The sequence below is a fragment of the Stylophora pistillata genome, chromosome 4, assembly GCF_964205215.1.
Source record: "Stylophora pistillata chromosome 4, jaStyPist1.2, whole genome shotgun sequence".
NCBI lineage: Eukaryota > Metazoa > Cnidaria > Anthozoa > Scleractinia > Pocilloporidae > Stylophora > Stylophora pistillata.
The window spans coordinates 35,289,334-35,308,806 of NC_142522.1; the positions used below are offsets into that span (position 1 = coordinate 35,289,334).

At 39.3% G+C, this 19,473-nt stretch overlaps 2 protein-coding genes and 1 pseudogene across 2 annotated transcripts; 2 read left to right on the plus strand and 1 right to left on the minus strand.

The window, feature by feature from the left end:
- The first annotated feature begins 2,823 nt into the window (after positions 1–2,823).
- Positions 2,824–3,664, plus strand: LOC148733492 (uncharacterized; annotated as a pseudogene).
- A 3,391-nt stretch (positions 3,665–7,055) lies between these two features.
- LOC148733493 (uncharacterized) lies at positions 7,056–19,304 on the plus strand. Its single transcript, XM_088757999.1, has 4 exons — positions 7,056–7,059; positions 7,664–7,833; positions 18,002–18,086; positions 18,672–19,304. The coding sequence occupies exons 1-4, from the start codon at positions 7,056–7,058 to the stop codon at positions 18,932–18,934; spliced, it is 522 nt and encodes a 173-aa protein (XP_088614125.1). The 3' UTR covers positions 18,935–19,304.
- LOC148733494 (uncharacterized) lies at positions 14,071–16,807 on the minus strand. Its single transcript, XM_088758672.1, has 3 exons — positions 16,268–16,807; positions 15,370–15,651; positions 14,071–14,435 (listed from the first exon to the last, which is right to left on the minus strand). The coding sequence occupies exons 1-3, from the start codon at positions 16,362–16,364 to the stop codon at positions 14,209–14,211; spliced, it is 606 nt and encodes a 201-aa protein (XP_088614798.1). The 5' UTR covers positions 16,365–16,807; the 3' UTR covers positions 14,071–14,208.
- Positions 19,305–19,473: the final 169 nt, after the last annotated feature.

Consider the following 19,473-nt stretch of genomic DNA (forward strand, 5'->3'; position numbering starts at 1 on the left):
GTCAAAGCGCAGCTCTATCCCTAATTAAAGCGCAAATCTCTCTCTAATCAAGGCGCAGCTTTCTCCCTAATCAAAGTAAAGCTCTTTCCCTAATAAAAGTGTAGCTCTATGTCTAATTAAGGCGCAGCTCTCTCTAATCCAAGCGCTACTCTCTCTCTAATCAAAGTGTAGCCCCTTTTCTAATTAAAGGGCTGCTCTTTTTCTTATCAAAGTACAGTTCTCTCTCTAATTAAAGGGTAGCTCTCTCTCTAATTCAAAGTACAGCTCTTTCTCTAATAGAGGTGCAGCTCTCTCTAATCAAGGCGCAGCTCTTTCTTTAATCAAAGTGCCACTCTCTCTAATCCAAGCACAACTCTCTCTTTAATCAAAGCGGAGCTCTCTCCCTAATTAAAGCGATCCTGTCTCTTTCTAATCAAAGTACAGCAGCTCTCTCTCTCTAATTAAAGCGCAGCTTTCTTTCTAATTAAAGGACAGCTCACAATCTTATGAAATCGCATCACTCTTTAATCAAAGTTCAGCTCTTTCTCTAATAAAAGCGCAGCCCTCTCTCTAATCAAAGCACAGCTTTATCCCTAACTAAAGCGTAGGTCTCTCTCTAATCAACCGAAGCTTTCTCCCTAATCAAAATAAAACTCTTTCACTAATCAAAGCTCCGCTCTCTCTGATTAAAGCTCAGTTCTATCTCTACTCAAAGCGCAGCTCTTTCATTAACCAAAGCGCAACTCTCTCTCTAATAAAAACGCGGCTCTCTATCCCTAATCATAGCGCAGCTATCCCTTTATCAAAGTACGCATCTTTTTCTAACCAAAGCCCAGCTCTATCCCAGATTATAGCGCAGATCCTTTCCTAATCAAAGAACAGCTGTCTCCCTAATCTTAAGGCAGATCTCGCTTTGATCAAAGTGCATCTCTCTTTTTGATAAAAAGCGCAGCTCTCTCTTTAATTAAAGTACAGCTCTTTCTACAGTACTTTCTACATACATGGGACCAAAGTGATGATCAAGAAAGTTCGATTTCATCCAATCAGACAAGTGGTGTATCTCACTGAAATTTATCCCTACATAGAAGTCAAAGAGAAGATAAATACAATCAAACCGTTCCTGGATACTCCGTTTAAACACAAAATAAAAGCGGTAAAAGAGAGGCAACATAGCAAGTACCTATATACAAGCACGTTTTACACAAAACCTCGACATCTATATGTGATAAAGCGATTGGAAGAATTACAAGGAGCATAATCCAAAGACTTATTTAGCTCATATGATATGGACTTGCTTTACATGTGACGAAACATGACTAAAACGTGGAAACATTGCCACGGTCGTTACGCGACCGTATTCCGGACGCGCGCGCAGGAGCAGGAAAGAGGAAGAGAAGGAAAGAGTGTACATGGAATGACCACTGTAATAAACTGTTTTAAACTGTCACATTTGTTAGTGATAATGTCTTATCGTGAGTGTAAATGAGTCCCAAGAACTGAGTAAAGTTGAGGAATAAAATGACTAGAACGAGTGAGTAAATGTGAAGAATAATTAACAACTATTCACCGAAGTGGAGGTGGTTAGTGGTGGATATTTACCGAGCCGCTTCGCGGCTCGGTAAATATCACCCGCTAACCACCGACACTGAGGTGAATAGTTGTTTTAGTATATACTAAAACAGTGAGATAATATACACCACCAAAAATTTATTTAAATTCATAAATTCCAGCAACGATTCCAACATTTTCCCGCGCGTAACGATCCAACGCGGCTCGGATCGCGGTAAGTGATTTTTTGTTGTAAAAACTGCCGTCACGTTTTTTCGCTGACAGATAAAATTTTGTTTAGCTCTGGTGGCGACATTTCTTCAAATGGTGTTGCAAACTCTTTTTTTTTTTGAAACCATTCTTTAAAAAATACCATTCAACTTTTATTTTTAGGTGAACAAGTGAGGTTACGCAAGATTAATTTGCATTTGTAAACAAAACCTTTTTCATTGGTTTTTATCGATAAACTCCCGGTTACCATTACCTTTAAACACGGCCAAACCAAATTTAGTCGCTTTCTCTGTGTTTTCAGGGACTGCTTCGTCGTTATTCAAGTGATTTATTCGCTTTTCACGGATGCAAACCGGCACGCCATTATTTCCCGATGTGATAAAACTCGAAGTGTCTACCTCCACACTCATTTCTTACCTGCTCACGAAGAGTGTGGACAATGGCGAGTACTCAGGATCTTTTCGCGATTCTAAAGTCGTATTGACAAAAAATGCATGCTGTTCATGCTCGCGTAAAGTATCAGGAAAATGTGTCGAAGGAATATAAAAAATATGCTGAGAATGGAACGATCCCCAAAAGATTGAAATCAATGAAACGTCACCCTAAGATGCAAAGTCCTGAAGCTCAGAAACGTGTCAATGAAGCATACCATGAAGTAGAATGTGCGGTCTTAGATCAAGCGATTCAAGAGATTGAAAAGAATCTTGCCGTACACAAAGAACAATATCAATCCTTGCTACAACAGCGACAAAGTGAGCGACAAGTACTGGAAGGCAGGAAAGAAAAGACACCCAGAATATCTTCCCCCACACAGGTGAAAATTGAATTGGTTGAATTACAGAAAAAATACTATCAACTCTGTGCCAAGTTAGACACATTCTCAAAATCTAGCGGGAACAAAGATATCTTACACACGGGTGAAGAGAGTATTAGTGGTGTATGAGGCGGTGATAGTTTAGGGAAAGTGGTGAGACAATAATATATAAAAAGCAGAGAACCTTACATTTTTTCATTAGTATCGCTGTGACACGAAATGGGAGTCGTGCTACCTTGATAAATTTCTGATTGGATAATGCTACACCTTTGCGCTACTACAATAGAGCATTCACGCGTTCGGATAACAAAGAGCGTCACGAGAAAAATTCATGCGTGAACTCAAGGGTCAATCCAAATCAATGGTTCCCTTCAACTGTGAAGACCCATTCCATTCCACCCGTGACTACAGACCCGACTCAGTCGTTCCATCTATCACAAAGGTGGTGTGAGGGATTCAAATTCAAATCACCCAGTAGCATATTAATCGTGGGACCTTCGGGATGCGGTAAAACTTGCTTCACCAAATCATTACTGCTACAAAATTTGGATGAATTGTTTGCGTCACCCCCTGCCGTCATTCACTACTGTTACGGTGCTTGGCAAGATGGATACCGTGAGATGCATCAACATGGTATAAAATTTCACGATAACCTTCCCAATGAAGAACAGTTAAAGCAATGGTTCCCTAAAGATGGTGGAATACTGGTCATGGATGATCTTATGACAGAAGGAGGAGACGATAAAGAAGTGTTAGACCTTTTCACCAAACATTCTCATCATCGTAACATTATCTATCTTTGTCACGATATGTTTCCACCTGGCAAATATGCAAAAAGTATTTCAAGGAATGATCATTACGTGGTTGCTTTCAAAAACCCACGCGATCAATTGGGTTTCAAAAATTTATTGTTACAGGCCTATCCCATGGAATGGCAAGATATTATGCAAGTGTATTCTGAGGCGACTCAACGACCCTATGGGTATCACCCTGGATTTACATCCTGCTAGTAAGGATGCTCACCGCGTATTCAGTCATCTTTTGACATATGAAGGATGTATGCGATTGTATCCTAGAAAAGTGAAACTTTAAAACAGCCCTACACATTGGTCAGAAATCGTTTAGGAACATCTACCAGCAAGTACACATAGAGAAAACTTTAGTGCGTGTGTGTGACCATGACTTATAATTCACAGGATCTAGATGTCTTTGGCGAACCACTAGAAGAAGATGAAGAGACTGAGAACACAGATGATGAAGAAAATGATGATGCAGGTGAAGATGAAAGACAAGGATGACGGTGACGATGATGATGATGACAATGTCAGTGTGAATCCGTGGTCAGAATTGAAACAGGAAGTGAAAGATGATATGGAAACAACTTTGGCTGAACAAGAAGAAGAACAGGAAAAAGAGGGGACATCCGAGAATGACAATTCGCTCTTACTTTTAGCTAGGCGTAAGTTGAGAAGGTTATACTTGCATCGTCTAAAGTGGTATAACCGTATTAAACAGGATAAAATACATAGGGAAGTCATGCATACCGCTCGACGATTGATGAATGAAGACGGTATGGATGAGGAGGAGGCCTTTGCCGTGGACAGGAGAAAATTACTATTGAATCGTCTGATCAACAAACCGTTATTGGATGAAATCGATGATGATGATGATGATGAAAAAGAGGAGGAAATGAACACTGTGTAACCACTGTAGTATGCATGTATTTTTACGCGAAACAAAGACAAAATAGAATCATTTTGTAAACAATATTTTGTCGAATTTTATTTATGACCATACTAAGTTAAGAAATGTACATCATCTGCTAGTCCGTTATTAGAAACTTCTATCACATCAAACTCTCTGGGTGTTACCTGCGACACCTCTGTGTTCGATTCTACCAGTGTGTTCAATGGACCTGTCTTTGCAGACATGTGGTCTACAACCATTTCTGGCAGTAAAGGAGGGTGCTGGGATTTTCTCTTTTAGCTTATAAGGACGAGTTCTCTTTGCTCGCTGCTTTCTCTTGTTTTCGAAGACTCTACATGAGAAGAAAATTATACATTTTAATATATTTTATATTCCTACGATAATTGTCTTAAACCCTCAAACTTACTTGTTATCTTTAGTAAACTTCCATAGGTGATCTGGACGAATCACGGTCCTCTCATATTCTCCATTATCAAAACAATTCATACGCGAAAGAGTACAGCTCCCGTTATGTCTCCAATCATTCTCTCTTCTCTCTTTCTCTCTCAGAATATCGGGAAGTTTGCTTCAATGAAGTCACAAATTTGATTCGGGAACATACCCCCTTTTACTGTACTAAACTTAAGACCGTCGACTCGATCCCTCACTAAAGTTCGGCAGAACTTAGAATAGCCTTTGCAATAACAAATGAATAAAGGCTGATAGTTTCGAAAGAAACTGTTTGGGGCTGCGTCGGTGGGAGTAACGAAATAATTTGGATATATCAACAAAAGTTGAAATGGTAAATTGACCACCGTAATGATTACAAAAGCTGACGTTTCGAGCGTTAGCCCTTCGTCGGAGCGAATAGAGGAATTGTGGGTTGTGTGTGCTTTAAAGGCAGAAAATGGAGCTACGTTATTGGTGGGTGCATGGCAACGAGAAAAACATGAATAAATTAGTGGAATGAAAAGCGTTCATTGATCCCTGTGGGATTGAGACTGCCGGTTTGAAAGATGAGCTCATCTCATCATGAGCTCATCTTTCAAATCTTTCAAACTTTACTCAGTTCTTGGGACTCATATACACTCGCGGTAAGACATTATAACTAACAAATGTGACAGTTTAAAACAGTTTATTACAGTGGTCATTCCATGTACACTCTTTCCTTCTCTTCCTCTTTCCTGCTCCTGCACGCGCGTCCGGAATGCGGTCGCGTAGCGACCGTGGCAATGTTTCCACGTTTTAGTCATGTTTCGTCACATGTAAAGCAAGTCCATATCATATGAGCTAAATAAGTCTTTGGATTATGCTCCTTGTAATTCTTCCAATCGCTTTATCACATATAGATGTCGAGGTTTTGTGTAAAACGTGCTTGTATATAGGTACTTGCTATGTTGCCTCTCTTTTACCGCTTTTATTTTGTGTTTAAACGGAGTATCCAAGAACGGTTTGATTGTATTTATCTTCTCTTTGACTTCTATGTAGGGATGAATTTCAGTGAGATACACCACTTGTCTGATTGGATGAAATCGAAATTTCTTTATCATCACTTTGGTCCCATGTATGATCATACCATTCCGACTCATAGCCACTCTTATACACCCATTGCTAGATTTCCATTGGTCTATCATTGATTGACACACGTCATGACTCGGTAACAATTTGGACAGACAAGTAATTGACTTTGATCCGAAAAAATGTAAGGATGCTATGACTTGATTAAAATTTGATGGACAGATAATAATGAGACTACCTAGGTTACAACGCCTACTGGCATTTCGTATTTTCCCCCGGTTTGTATGCTCTACGGTTCATTTTTCCAGAGAAATGGGAATGTTCATGAGCATGGTGCTGCGTTTTTGAAAACCCTTTTCGTTCGATTTTTTTCCTGATAATTTTTTTAAACGGGAGATTTATTTATTTCTCTTCGAATCATTGTCATTGAATTTTGTCGATGTATCGTTGTTATTTTCCTCACTTGTGGAATTTTGTATAGAGTTTAAATCACTTTCGTTACTGCTAGTGATCACACTCGCGCGATACAGTTTATATTTAATTAAGATTTGAACTAAAGTAAATAATTTTATTTAAAAAAAAGGTATCGCATGTTTATACCTCAAACGGACCACTGTTCATTTTCAGAGAATTTTGAATACTTATGAACTGAGTGATCACCATCCGAACTATTTTCATTTTATTGGAGTAGGATGAATTATTCACATCCCATCATAGAGTTTAGGAGGAAACAAACCTCTTTTATTCTCGATTTTATTTACACGATACGAATGCTAAATGACATCTTGAAATCACTTTTACCATTGGAAGTATGAGTCGCCATCTTGCGTTTTATTGTCTCCATTGTTTGTCTCACTCTGATGTTTGACTGTTAGGGTTTTTATTTTTATTTTGATATGGGAATAAGTGCCTTAGGGTGAGAGTTAGGGGTGTGGTCGTGTGAGTGACCGAAATAACCCAGGTTTGAATCCTGGTCACGACAAATTTTTTCCTTTTATTCTAAAATGAACGTTTTTTTGAATATTAATTTTATCTTGAAATCATTTTCCCTAAGGGAGGATTAAACACCATCTTAGGTTTCATTATTTTTATTGTTTTACACCATCTTAGATTACCTTTATTTTTTCAAATTATGAAAAAAAACACGCTCCTATAACCTACGCAATTTAACCCTAAACCAGGATTTATTCAACGCTTTTAATTTGTGTTTCCTTCCTACATCTCTCATACATTTCCTTCCAATTTTCAAGTGTGGATACTCTATTGTCCTAGAACCGGTATGGGTAGTTGCGTGATACTATGTATCATTCATAAGAAACACTCATATTTCGTCTATCCACTTTGGTTTCTAGAGTGCTCTTATTATTTTTAAATTGTCCTGCCAAAACGCTTCTCTCTCTTTTTCTTCTTCTTTTAGTACACACCAGTCGCATTAACCGCAATCACAGGAGAAATCGTAAAAGTCAGACATTATAATACTGACCAAGAGTTTATAGCGACAAGGTCTACCCTAACACTTTGACAGCTTGTCAATCCCTGTGTCTTACGATCGTACACCTCTTACATTTTTTAAACGTAAAAGTCATACGTCCTGAATAATAACCCCTCGTACTCCTACACGGTACGAATAAAATATCCTCGGCCGAGACACTCGGACCCAGACCCCGCGGGATGTGCTAGTCAGGCCCACTATACTAACGAAGGGCTAACGCTCGAAACGTCAGCTTTTGCAATCATTACGGTGGCCAATTTACCATTTCAACTTTGTTGATATATCCAAATTATTTCGTTACTCCCACCGACGCAGCCCCAAACAGTTTCTTTCGAAACTATCAGCCTTTATCCACTATACTACTACTTATTTATTTATGCTATCCGTTTATACAGATATAAGAGCTGACGAAGTCTTGGAAATGAGATTATTCGATCACAACTTTCGAGCCTCAGATAAAGAGATGCATAAAATGTTGCAGGAAGCAAACCTTACAGGACGCGGTTACAAAAAGGAAGTCATTAGGAAATTTGTTGAGGGGGAAGGTGGCAAACAAAAATATCAGGTAAGTGATCCATTATGGCCTGCCAAAGTAAGAAATTTCCAACTAATCTGACTACATTCATTTTCTTTACCTTTAGAAAATCCATTTATTGTACAAACAAGTCAATTGCCATAAAGCGTTGAAAGTCGAAAAAGAATCGAGACGCTTATTCCCAGGTACGACAACTAAACTAAGTTTTTGATCCCCCCTTACTTGAACAACAAACTACAAAAATGTCAATCCACGGATTGATAAGAGATGTGCTTATAGTAATTTCTACTATACTTAGTCAAACATTAGATATAGTATGCACTGAGTTTAATACTGCTTCTCTATTCTGTTCTTTGACAGCCATGATAGGAAAAGATATGGTAAAACAGTTTAAAAAGGAAGTAAAATACAGGCACCTAACAAACATGCGGAAGTGTAAGGTGGGACTTGAGATTCACTTCCCGGGAGATCAGAGTTGCTCAGACGACGGTCAGAAAGCTATGTCTAAACGGGACGCGGGAAACCCTTGCAATGGGTGCACAGGGTGCTATGTCATAGTCATAATCAATAATACTAAACGTCATGATTTTGATAAGCAATAAAACTTTCAATTGTGAGTGATCTTTTTAATACTGGTTTAGTCAGCATCACAAAATTTGAAAATCAAGTGCAAATAGGGAGTACTTAATATCCCTGGCGTGCAAAAAATGAGGATATTTTTTTTATTCTATGGCACAAGATAGTGTAACATTAGGAGTGGAAAGCCTTTATTTCAAAAACTTTGTAACAATCCGTTTCGGATGAAGTTCTCGAGTCCCTAGAAATTGTCTCGCAAAGCGTTTTAAAACACCATTTTTTCTCCTGACTTTTTTCTCAGCGTAAGCTTAACAGCGTTTGATTTGCGAAAAAAAAAAAAAAATGACACTTAAGAGTGTGTCCTCGATTGCACCAGGCAACCGGGCAGTCGTGCTACATACCTTCTCCCCGGTTTCAGTAAACCATTGCCCGTTTTAAGGGTTTACCCCAAACCTCAAACAGACAAACTGGTTTCTGTTCTGGTTATTTCTGGGAAGATACACCAACTTCCCCTCCCCCAGTTTTTCTAGGTTTTCACCGAGGAAATCGCTTTAAAATAGGTAAAATTAATGAAGCCCTCACTGTAATGGTATGACCTAATTGTTACATCCTTTATGAATGCACGGCGCAAGTATCAGTCAATTTAATTGACGGCTTGTCAATAAACCAAGGCAAATAGCTGTGCTTTTAAACTTTTCGATTTATTCAAATATTTAAAAATTTTAAGGTCAAATCAGTATCTCCGCTTGCCAGAAAGCTACAACTCTTAATTTAATGCCCCTTTATGATCCATCATTTCATCTCTGAATGTATAAAAAAAGTGTTTGGGCACTGCCATATTTTTGTCTTGGATGCCTTTAAAATCTGCGACTGTGACAAGCTTCTCTCAACTACGCCTGTCATGCAATTGTGGCTTTAAGCGGTCACCTAAGCAAATAAACCCACATTTTACAGCTATTCATAAAAGACAATTGATCAAGGAAGCTATGATTCTCGAGATTTTAAGTAGGAATGGAACATTTCACGTTGATGGAGAAGTATATATGTAGGCGAAATTTTGATGGGAAAATCGTAGCGTTTCTCTCTTCTGTTGTTTATTAGTTTAGACATTTGCTAAAATCAGCAAATATAACTTTTGTACGGTACAAAACATTCATAAGTCTTTGATTTGCTTGTTCATTATCGCACTGTTTATAATTAGGAAATTGTGACAGTAGAGGAGGAGGAAATTTTAAAGTCACGTGCCGCGTGCTTGTTAACATCCAATTCTCCGTGTGCAACAACTTCGGCTGTTGCAGACAGTGGATGACGAGAAACTCTACCCTCTCACTTGTTCTATGCCTGCTCAAATCGCTGTTGCAATAGGAAACTAGTCGCTCTTCTCTACTTAACCTAAGCGTTGGTCCGTCTCCAAGAAACGGGCTATTCTCTGCGCAAACAGAGCAAAATTAACAGTAACAACAACAAGCGATATTCTCCGAACCCAAACCCCAAAAAACAATTCACTGTTGCTTGCCTGAACATTGCGCTGTTCTCTTTCTGACTAAAACGGTTTCTCTGCTTATTAATTAATTGTAAAGCACAACTTTCTCTCAATCGGAGCACTGTCGTCACCATAATTAGAGTTTTGTTTCTTTCAATCATAATGAGCTTCTCTCACCAACAAAAGCGCAGTTTCCTCCCAAGTTCTTTTCTGTCCAATCAAAGCCCAGCTTTTATTTCTAGCACCCAAGGAAAGTGTGAGGTTTAAAATCTCTTTTCTCTCTAAGATCAGGCTCAGATTCTTCGTGGCTGCTTTACATCGAGACAATTTTAACATTCATGTGATTTTGAGGCCATAAGTAGTCTTCTGTTGGAGCCTTACAAAGTCGGCCAAGCGCTTCTGGAACATACATAAACTGTATAAGAATATGCCATTGATTCGCCCTTCCCTGTCTTAAAATAGATCATAGATTTTGACCCTTTCATCAGTACTTCCCATGGAATGATCACACTTTTGCCCTTATCCTAGTGCGAGGCAAACATATTTCGCTAATTATCACATGTTCAGATACAATGAATATATGAAGTTCATATACAATGAATATATGAAGTTCATATATTCATTGTATCTGATTTATCATCACGGGTTTATTACGAATCAACTTAACGGCCTGCTCCCAGTTGGCTTGTTAACTCAATTGGTAGAGCGCTACACTAGTATCGCAGAAGTCAGTGGTTAGAATCCCGTACAGGCCTGATTTTTTTCAGGTCTGATTTTCGCTATTGCATAAATTGCGCTCTCTACTGCGAGGATCGTGCATCATACGTATCACATGTTCGTTGAGAAAACCTAGAGCACGAAGTAATGCATCTTGGTATACGATACCGGTTTTCAAATGCGAACGCCTTCTGAACGCTTTAAATTATCTATAGGCGGCCTTCTACAGCTTCCGGATATAAGCATATTATGCTTTCAGGCGAAAGAAAGATATCAAGACAAGCTATGGAGCTGGGACCTTTAAAATAAATGTGTCAATGAACAGTCCGGGCCATAGCCAGTTTTATCTATTCCACTATGTCATGAAACATGGCGTCACGGTCCATGTTTTAAATTCTTGGGCTAGCACCACATTTTAGTCCTGCATTTTTGTCTCTGATATTCATGGGCCTTAGGACCCAGTTAATTTGCAAGAGCACAATTCCCAAGCTTCTTCTAAGAGTACATCCGGAAAGTAATCTAGTATTACAGCTTTATATTCTAACAAGAGGGTATTACTCTTAAAGGATCTTAGGTTACGCGTGCTATTTATGAAAAGAACTGTTGTCACGTATTTCATCATTATACCCCTTCCGATTTAGCAAGATTCACTAATTTGATCGTTTGAAACTCAGTTTAAACTCAAAATAAATTCCGCTGATCAGTTCGAACCTGATAACATACGGCTTTGAATTGGCGATCTATGGTTGTTGGCGGTCGTTGGCACGCTTGCACTGAGGTAATACCCAATACAAAGGAACAGGCGCCCTTTCAGGCGACTTATTTGCGTGCTGTTCCCACCATAGTACTGCATTGCGCATCATAAAATCTATATTATGTGTAAATTGTCATTTTATTTCAATCCAAAGAAAATGAACCACTCTTCCTGTTTAGAAGCTTTATTAATCGATAATATGGAATTGCAAGGAATGTTCGTGAAGATCGTGATAATAGAAAGCGCTCGTTGTTATCATGATACTCAAAACAATATCATTTGTACTTTTGCTCAGGAACAAAGCTGCTAACACGTGGCATGAAGAGTCCCCAAAATTTTCTACTTTCATTTTTTAGCTCTTAATTGTACATGTTTGCTTCCTAAACGCCGAGGAAAGGCTAGACTTAAAAGTGGAATCACTACGACAAAGAAACGTGATGTGACTAATGATTTTTATCTCGTTTTTGATCACCGAACAATCTCTGCCATCGAGTTGCTTTTATTTTGAAGTTGAAAATGGCGCCATGAAAACGCCCTACAAAGTATGGCTCCTCTATCAAGTTAGTTGGCTCGACGAGTGCGGAAAATAACGGTAATCCGGTTTCTGATTCGCTCGCCTAGTAAGGATAATTACGGGAATCCTGCCTTCTGATTGGCAACGCGAATGGGCAGTAAGGGTATGGTAGGTCAAGTCATGCCTCCTAGGAATTGCCCGCTTTCGCTCAATTTTGCACAAAAAAAGTCTTGAAGTTGCCTTATAAACTTCGGAGCATCAATAAGACTCAAGCTCAAGGGTGTGGTTTTCAGAGTTCTTCTTTTTAATTATACCAGTATGTTTGGTTAATCATTTTTTCAAACTTTATTCTGGAGAATGATAATGTGGATCTCAGCTCGAAAGTCGGTTCATTCTGTTTTTTTCCCTAATATTTTCATAGTTTGAATTTCAAAGTTGTCAGTTGCTCGATCTTGAGTGACACACGTCAAACAGCTTTCAGCTTTTTAGGTTCGTAAAGTTACCGGGTCTTTAAAGAAATGAGCCCCGGGGTAAGAAAGAAATCGGGATACGCTTAGGAACCAGTCTTTATTTATCACCGCCGGTAGAGGGGAAGTGGGATGGAGGAATTTTGGTGGGTCACAATAAAATCTACCCGATCCCGTAAGGCTCTGTAGTATTCTATAGGTCCCTCCTCATTTGCGGTCATTTTCCTTTATCCCCCCTCCCTTTATATCCTCTTAACGACGACTGATCTCCCCTCCATTCCCGCTGAAAAACCTGTAACCATCCCCCAACCCCTCAAGCTATGAATAAAGAATGGTGCCTATACTAAAAATGTATTGCAAATTGTAGCCTCATTCAAAACTGGGCTATTGGACAATTTTTTATACCCAAGATGGGAAAATGTTCCTGCTACTGTTCTGCTAAGTAGAGCTGGATAATTTTGTAACACTCTGCATACCCTAAGGGGAGGAGTAGCGGATGCTTTGTTGAAAAAGGGACCCAGAGATTTTCCCTTAAGTTACAGGTTCTAATCAAGAAAATTTAAACTTCTCCTAGTTATAATTGTGTCATAGAACTGTTGGTTAATTACAACAAAATGGGACGCAATAAAAGCAGGGTTAAAATGCTGAAAATTATTAAGTGTGCTTTCTCGGCTGGAATTTCTTGTTTTAGTTTTCGAAGGAAAAAGCTTAAAAAAAAAAGGGAAAAAAAGACTGCTACATTGTCGCCTAAGTGATATTCTTTCTCCCAAATTTAACCTCTTCGCGTGACCCACAAACAATCTTAAAATGTGTACCCGTTTGCTTGCTAATTATAATTGGCTATTAATTGTGTTCACAGTGGGAACGAGACCAATAAAACAGTTGAAGAGATAGAGATTGGGGAAGGTGATGAAGTTGCATGTAAAGTAAAGCCGTAAAAAGAAGATCTATGCTAATGAAGTTGGGTACCCTAGATTGTGTTTATACTGGTTTAATATACTCTGAAAATATATCTGCTGGTCCTTCTTCCTTTGTAAAAGATGTTCCAAATTCAGAGCGACGTTTTATTTCGAAGAGCATCGAACAGATCCCCCAAAAGACTATCATTGACTATCACTGTCGAGCCCCTTAAGAGCGCTACACTTTTCCTGAGCACAGCATTTTACTGAGCTAAACTACAAGGCAATAATCTGCCTTATCGAAACGGTCTTCCCTGCTTTTCAGAGTGTTGTGTCCAAATCGATCCCTGTACTGAGATCAAACAAAGCGCCGTACTATGGCAAATCAAGCACTATCTTGTGACTAATCAACGCGTGGTGCTATGCGTAAGCAAACGCTGTAATGTGCTTAACCAAGTTCCTGTACTCTGCTTTACCCAAGTGCTTTACTGTGTCCATATGAAACAATCAAAGAGCACTTCTGCGTTTAATTAAAGCGTTGCACTGAGTTTTATTTAGGCGCCTTGCGTGCGCTGCGAGACTCGCTATGATAAACAAGTTGTGCACTCGTTTTTGACTTGACTAAACCAGGAATTCAATGCACTTCGCAATGGAATGTTCAAGACGAAGCGTTAACAAAGTCATGTGCTAATGTGCTATCGTTTCTGCATTATCAGGCTCTTTACTTGAATCAGCATCTCGGGCCCACTTTAAAACTTCTCTCTTGTATCTTTGAGCGGCGAAAAAAAAAGAAAACTTTCCAGCAGAGCAACGGTCGCGCACACAAAGACGAAAGCCCACAATCAGATACAAAGAACTTTAACACAGATTTTAAAGACAACTTTTATTGAAATCAAAACTTAACTTCGTTAAGTTAAAGTCTATGACAATGCTAAAACTAGAATTACTGAGACTTAAGAGAGAACAATGGAAACTCGTTTTCTATTTTCGTTCAGCTACTCCCACTCAATAGTGATTCGAACGCAAAACGCCTCAATGGTTATCCTTCCCCCACGTCTAAAGCGACGAGGAATGGCCATGGAGGAAGCGAACTGATGCAGATCGGATTTCGAATGGATCTCGACGCCTGTTTTGCACTTTGCGACCCTGCCCTTGGCTGCCATAAGGACTTCCATTTCTTCAACCAGTTGTTTCCGGGACTTCCCTGATGGCCTCATGGTGTCTTGAGGGTGCAAAAATCAAAAGATAACAGTTATGAAACCGTGGATCAAGTAGGTTATTCAAGAAGCAATTTTAAAGCATGACGCTACAAGGCTATGATGAGGACAGTTGCGTCGGTGGTAGGTATTACAAGATTGTTTTTATCGAGTTGAGACGTCAGCTATAGAAACTCTTTCCTGTAGCCATGCAATTTACATTATCACCTCAGTTTATTAAACCACGGCCAAATCATTTCATGACAAGAACAAGTTTTTGTTTTTTTTTTAATTGTTATTCTCTTTCTAACCGAATGCAAGGGTTGTCATAGGAAACATTGGCACTATAGAGCGCTGGACTGTTGTGCGGGAGGTCGAGGGTTCGAGCCCAAGCCGGACCAACACTCAGGGTCTTAAAATAATTGAGAAGAATATGCTGCCTTTCTATAACATCATGAAATGGTTAGATATTCTAGTCTTCTCGGATAGGGACGAATAAATGGAGGTCCCGTCTCTTGCAGGGTTGGGGGCAGGAGACGTTAATTTCCCACGCACGAGATTACTGTGTGATGGATGTCCTCCCCTGGGGTGGGATGGGTGGTTAACAGGACCCCCGTTGATACGAGTGTTTACTACACTGAAGGGGCTATCCTGTATAAATATAGATATATAGATATAGAATGATATAGATATAGATATAGGTCCGTACACAAACGACCGAGGACCAATATTCCCCTTGCAGTACGCCTCGAGCAAACGAGGTTCGTAAGCACTTGGACCAAACTTGTTTAAATGAATTTGCCAGCTTTTGCGAACAAAAATACACGGATCAAGTAAGAACTAATCGGAACGCTCTGACTTAACTCAAGACTACCTTACCATATGATCGGAATTAGAAATTTTAAGATTCAGATCTTAAGATTTTAAGATTCAGATCACCTGAACGCTGAGGTAACTCACCTGGTAGAAGCTTTCCTTCCTCCAGTAAAACCTGCATCACTTGTGATCGTGTGCAGTTCACTTTCCTTTGATAGAAGAGGTTCGTCATATAAGCCGAGGAGTTGGCCAGCAGCTCTCCTGTCGAAAGCACTGTGCGGGACTCTTCTTTATTAAATCCATGGCCTTCAAAATCTGCCTTTTGTAGCATCTGCTGCACCTTCTGTTCTGTTAATCTAACATTGTCAGAGTAGCGAACCCTCAGAGTGATAGACTCTTTCAAATACCGATCGGTGCTCACTCCATCTGTGATAGGATTAAAGTATAACTCGTTATTCGCGCCTGAAGCTTGCAAGAATTCAATGGTAACTGCATGTCTTTTCGATATCCTGTTTTCACGCAATTATGTTTGCAGAGCGGCAGATAACTTGCCCATCGAGTACAAGATCAACCCCATGACATTTGCACGCAGAGTTGCTATTCGTCAACGCTTCACTTTGTTCCACGATTCTCGTTAAAGAACCTCAGACTTTATTACCCACGTGTGTTCTTCGTTATGTTTTTTGCGAATATAGAAACAGTGTTCTTACCTTACGCGAAATGCACATCAACTAGCTCAAGAATGTTACTAGCCAAACGTCGCCAAGATATTTTACTTCATTTTATGCGCTTATGATACTTAACTATTTTCAAAGCCTTTACGGTAAAGGAAATCACTTTATATCTAGCTATCAATACAAGCCATTGCTAAACAAAAAGGAGCGTTTTGTATTGCAGACAACCAAACTGTATTATTTAAAGCAGATTTACACGGAGCACTAGCCATGGATGTGATGCCCTTACAATAATAGAAACAGAATTTGGTAGCGACTCCTCAGAGGACAAAGCAAAAACTTAAAAAACTTTGGGCTTTTGCGCTCACCTGCTATATTCCACGAGGAAAACACTACCAAGAACGCAACGAAAATGTCAAGAAGCATCCTGAAATATTCAACGAGTTGAAAGCCTTGCTTGAACATAAACTGAATTTTTGGTCATGTCTAAGCCACAATTTATAGCATACGTTACTTCCTTGCAGCTCACAGCTTCCTCGTGGCTGAGTTGCAATCTACTTTCCCTTTTGATGAAGGAAATATGCCCACAAAAATTTAATTCTAAAAAAACACTCGAAAACAATAGTAACATGATTGCGTTGTCATTGTACTTGCACAGCTGCAGTTCAGTATAACTTCCCTTCAGTTGCATTATTTTGTAACCTTCGCGCTTAAACGTGCTGATGAGCATCTGAACGTAAAGAAAAGTATTGTAAATGTAGCTGTAGGTATTCTCGACTGTTTACTTAGTTCGCCTAGTTTTTGCGGTCGTAGTTTAGAATGACTTCCTTAATTTGAAGTATATTTTCATCTTCACGCCTTAATGAGCTACGAAGCTTTTAACTGTGAAAGTAAAGTGTATTCAAGTCACACGCAAGATGGAATTCTCTTCCTTAATTTTCTTGTTTACGAATAAAAAAAGGTTTTTCATGAACTATCAGCATAGGAAGGTGAGCTGTAACCAAAATACTAAAGGTTTTGCCAAAGATGGATAAAGGAAAGGAACGAAGGAGGTAGTTTGGCGGAGATTTATTCATCTCAAACTCCGCCAATTGTTAACATTATCATTTAGCGGTCTAAACATACATTTGCTTGTGAACATGCATGTTTATGATCACGGAAATATCTTTTCTTAAACAGCGTTTGACGCTTAGGAAAAAGAAAGCTCGTTAAAAGACTTTTTTTTCGCTAATCTAAGAAGAAGAAATGCCCGACATAAGTTGAAGGTTATAATTTTACAAGGTTTGTTTACAAATCTATACAGCGACCGTGCGCTTTTTACTTGCATAATGAACTAGATCAAAGTGGCTCACTTCGTGAAAAAACCCCTTAAGTGGTTGTTAGGCCAATAAACGTAACCAAAAGAACTGGTTTTCCTCGGAAACAGTTGTGACACTTGCTTAATGGAAAGAAAACTTGTTTTCCGAATGTTCTTTCCGTACAGGCCTGATTTTTTTTTTTTTTTTTTTCAGGTCTGATTTTCGCTATTGCATAAATAGCGCTATCTACTGCGAGGATCGCACATCATACGTATCTAATACCGCAGTTCAAAATATATGAACTTCATATATTCATTGCATCTCATTTATCACTTTCACGGGTTTATTACGAATCAGCAACGGCCTGCTCCCAGTTGGCTTGTTAGTTCAATTGGTAGAGCGCTGCACTAGTATCTCAGAGGTCAGTGGTTCGAGTCCCGTACAGGCCTGATTTTTTTTCAGGTCTGATTTTCGCTATTGCATAAATAGCGCTATCTACTGCGAGGATCGCACATCATACGTATCTAATACCGCAGTTCAAAATATATGAACTTCATATATTCATTGCAACCCGATACTAACAATACTTACAAAACTAAGGTATCAGTCATTACTAATGAGGGGGGGGGGGGAAGAAAGGATTGGGGGGGTTAATTGGTTTTCAAGTGGAACGGAGGGGAGATTAGTTGTCTCTGACAGAGTATGAAGGCAGACGTTGAAAAATTGACTGTCAATGGAAGGGGATCATTAGAATCCTATAGGGCTTGAACAATACATTCAAACATGCTTTGTTTTATTTTTCAGACGGCGTATAATTATGAAGAAGTGGTGAATTGCTCTGCGGGTGCCATTGAAAAAATGGGAGCGCAATTGAACACTTCTTTGCCAGGTACTGATCTTTATAAGCGAGATCGAGTTTGTAGTGAAATAATTCATCGAGTTTACCCCTGGGCATTCCCTTGGGAAATTGGTTAGTTCAAATTCCCGTCCCCCCCTGGAGATGCCCTACCCAAGCACAATGTTTTGTTGAACGTTTTTTTTGCGTGATCAACAAATTTTGAAGAATCTAGCAAAACTTGTTTTTCGTGCCGCTGTCTAATGTTTTGCTCGTTAGAATTATAGTCTAAGATATAAAAACATTCTTTTGAGCCATTTGGTTACGAAGGCGGACGCTTTGTCTTTAAACTCCACCTTATTTGAAACTAAAACTCCGTATTCCGCTGGTTTAAATTTCCAAACCTACTTAAGAAAGGTTCAAATTCCTCCCTCCCCGGAGCTTGGAAGGCAGTTATACGTCCTTGGGTTGCTGGTGGGCGTTGGAGATTCGAAATGATCGGCGCAATTTTCTGAAAAACATGGTTTATTGTTCAGTCACATTAGGTTCGGTAAACACAGTTAGGGCGCATTATTGGTTTTTGCGAGGGTTAATCGAAAAGTGTAATCTAACTTGCAAAATGTTTCCCTCTCCCTTAAAGTGCTTTCGGAAAGGAAATGTCCCATTGGGTAACAAAAGAAGTGAAAGGCAGGGATTTCGACAATAATGGGAAGTGTACAATGGGAATTGAAGTTGATTTTAAGGGAGACAAGGGTTGTGATTTGAGAAGCAAGAGCAAGAATGTGAAGAAAAGGATCCGTAGACTCTTTGCCTTCAGCATTAAAGCATCTGTAAGACTCAAGCTTCAGGATGTGGTTTTCAGAGTTCCCCGTGTTAACTATACCGGTATTCCCTTCTTGTAACGTACAAACCATTGAAAAACGATCGCTTGTTAATGATAGTACGCTATCACACGTGTTAGTGTGCTCGTGACCGAGACGAAACCAATTAACTTGGAGAAGAATAAGAACGCAGAGGGAGAGTAATAAAGCTGCATAGAAAGTAAAAGTTAGAAAGGCGCAAGTTGGAAACTTCTGTTAATAAATATAGTTGCAATTGCTCTTTCCAGGGTTGACGTTGCAGTTTTTACTTTCTCCTAACCTTACCCCACCTCCATGATTCATTGGCTGGTCCCCTTAGTTTCTATATTTACTTTGCTGTACTCCGCAAAATGTTCCCACTAGTTCTTCGAATTAATGCAGTTTTGTTTTGGTTGTAAAAAAATATAACTATACAAAGAGACGTTTTTTTTTTATTTCAAAGAAAATAAAACATATTTCCCAAAAAGGAATTTTGGATCGTTCTTCACCTTGACAGCGCTGCACTGCTGGTGATCACTGCATTTTACCCAGTCAAACTTCTGGGCCGTTATTTGTCTTATCAGAACGACCTTCTCTACTCA

What these genes read in the sequence shown, in the direction of transcription:
- LOC148733494 (XM_088758672.1), bottom strand. Translation starts at nt 16,364, where the DNA reads ATGTTCAAGCAAGGCTTTCAACTCGTTGAATATTTCAGGATGCTTCTT. An exon ending in TTCCTCGTGGAATATAGCAG is followed by an intron (nt 15,652 to 16,267) that starts GTGAGCGCAAAA and finishes ATCCTATCACAG; the next exon opens with ATGGAGTGAGCACCGATCGG. An exon ending in GGAAGGAAAGCTTCTACCAG is followed by an intron (nt 14,436 to 15,369) that starts GTGAGTTACCTC and finishes TGCACCCTCAAG; the next exon opens with ACACCATGAGGCCATCAGGG.
- LOC148733493 (XM_088757999.1), top strand. An exon ending in GTGGCAAACAAAAATATCAG is followed by an intron (nt 7,834 to 18,001) that starts GTAAGTGATCCA and finishes TTTATTTTTCAG; the next exon opens with ACGGCGTATAATTATGAAGA. An exon ending in ATTGAACACTTCTTTGCCAG is followed by an intron (nt 18,087 to 18,671) that starts GTACTGATCTTT and finishes CTCTCCCTTAAA; the next exon opens with GTGCTTTCGGAAAGGAAATG.